Source organism: Electrophorus electricus, chromosome 8 (genome assembly GCF_013358815.1).
Source record: "Electrophorus electricus isolate fEleEle1 chromosome 8, fEleEle1.pri, whole genome shotgun sequence".
Classification (NCBI taxonomy): domain Eukaryota; kingdom Metazoa; phylum Chordata; class Actinopteri; order Gymnotiformes; family Gymnotidae; genus Electrophorus; species Electrophorus electricus.
Window position 1 is genome coordinate 1,289,529 of NC_049542.1, and position 2,077 is coordinate 1,291,605.

Sequence of the window (2,077 nt, forward strand, 5' to 3'; positions counted from 1 at the left end):
CAGTGTAAGATTTGTTTTGTCAGAATTGCAAGTTGATTTGGAAAAAGTGTCAGCTAAATGCTTTAACTGTAATTATAAATCTACTGGCTGTGAGAGTTGACATATTTTGTCACTTGAGTTCCTGTTTGTTCATTTTCAGATTATCACATGATCAGCACAGAGGAGTTATTTAGTAGAAAGGCATTTCTGCTGCAGGACTGTGGTATTATAAATGAAAGCAGTGCTGATCAGTGCTGAACTGTCCTGGTGTGCAGACAAAGGTAAGGATGTACATGAAAGTCATTATGGGGCAACCCTTGCTGACATGAACAATAGACAATAAATCTGATTTTTATATATCTGTACATACTGAGCATGTAATTGTATTATATGTGACATGTTCTTTATTTCAGCATGTATTCACAGATATTTTCTTTGTATACTGTTCATGCCTAACATATGTTTTCAAAGGTTGTTTGTAAAGATTTCTTAGAAACAAGTTCTGCTTTACATGGCCATTTTTATTATGGAAAACACATTATTTCTTCATTTTAAATCAACTTTACAGATAAAGGATAAAAGCAGGATGCACACAAGGCTACAACAATATAGGAGCACAGGAAACATTTCACTTTGTTATGAGTTTCATCCTAACTCGTGTCAGAAGATTGTTTATCCTCTGGCTGTAAAGATTGTGATATATTTTGTCATTGGAGCTATTATTATTCTTACAATATTTGGAAGCCTTCTGGTCATCACTGCCATCATTAATTTCAAGCAGCTCCACACACCAACTAACTTTCTCACTCTCTCTCTGGCTGTAACTGACCTGCTTGTAGGAGGACTTGTGATGCCTCCCAGTATGATACGCTCTGTAGAGACCTGCTGGTATCTGGGAATATTATTCTGTAAATTACACAGCAGCCTTGATGTTGTATTGTGCACAGCCTCTGTATTAAATCTGACTTTTATCTCTATTGAGCGATATTACGCAGTATGTCATCCCCTGCTGTACCACCGTAAAATGACTCCTCTTACTTCTCTGTTCATGATTGCTCTTTGTTGGGGCTATTCCTCCGCTCTGGGAGTTTTAGTCATGGAGTTAAACACTTTGGGCATTGAACACTACAGTGATGTTAAATGTGAGGGTGAATGTTCAGCACTTCTAGGGCCAATTACTTCATTAATAGTTGCCTTCTTCTCTTGTTATATCCCTTCTATTGTAATGGTGAGCATATATTTCAAAATATATCTTGTTGCACACAGACAACTACGTTCTGTACAAAATAGTCTCTCTCAGCGAAAGACATCCAGAGGGCAGCCCACTATTAGTAAGGCAGAGAGAAAAGCCACTAAAACACTTGCTGTTGTTATGGGAGTGTATTTATCATTTTGGACACCATTTTTTATCTACAGTCTAATGGTGACATATTTTGGTTATATTGGTCCCCAACAACTGTATGAAGTGTTTAGTTGGATTGCTTATTCAAATTCAGCATGTAATCCTATTGTGTATGCTTTCTTCTACAGTTGGTTTAGAAAGGCTCTTAAAGTTATTTTATCGGGAAAAATATTTGAGAAAAATTCACCTAGATTAAATCTGTGTTCATAGTAGAATAAAGCAACAAACTCAACTGAACAGTCTTTTATGAACATTTAATCATTAATACAAACATTGTTTATAATCTTAATTGAAAGAACATTTAATTTGAACAAAATTGTAGATTAGTAGATGTATTATGATGTCATCAGCGTTCTATGTTCTCTACACTAACATGGCAGTAACATGGTAGTGGGTATGAGGCCCAGCACTGCAGTGGTTGTGTTTATAATAAAATGACACCAGCCCTTAATGAATTAGGTTCCCTTCCCTGGGCTTGTTGTTTGTAAAAAAAATAAAAAAATAAAAAAAATAAAATTATTTATATATATATATATATAAAATAAATACAACTTGTGATCATGTGGTCTGTCAGTTTGTATCCCCTTCTACCTTTGAATATTAGCTGTTTTTTCATATGTATTTTAATTTTAATTTAATTTAATTTTTTTATTAAATTTTTTTTTTTTTGCAGTCATGTAAATTTAGATGTATTTA

The 2,077-nt window shown here is 34.0% G+C and overlaps 1 protein-coding gene across 1 annotated transcript; it reads left to right on the plus strand.

Moving 5' to 3' along the window:
• The first annotated feature begins 565 nt into the window (after positions 1-565).
• LOC118241830 (trace amine-associated receptor 1-like) lies at positions 566-1,591 on the plus strand. The gene is made up of 2 exons (XM_035529129.1): positions 566-888; positions 961-1,591. The coding sequence occupies exons 1-2, from the start codon at positions 566-568 to the stop codon at positions 1,589-1,591; spliced, it is 954 nt and encodes a 317-aa protein (XP_035385022.1).
• The last annotated feature ends 486 nt before the right edge of the window (positions 1,592-2,077 follow it).

Bases quoted from the DNA above. Each gene is read 5' to 3' on its own strand.
- LOC118241830 (XM_035529129.1), top strand. From the start codon at position 566: ATGCACACAAGGCTACAACAATATAGGAGCACAGGAAACATTTCACTT. The intron at 889-960 runs TAAATTACACAG...TATCTCTATTGA, and splicing joins TATCTGGGAATATTATTCTG to GCGATATTACGCAGTATGTC.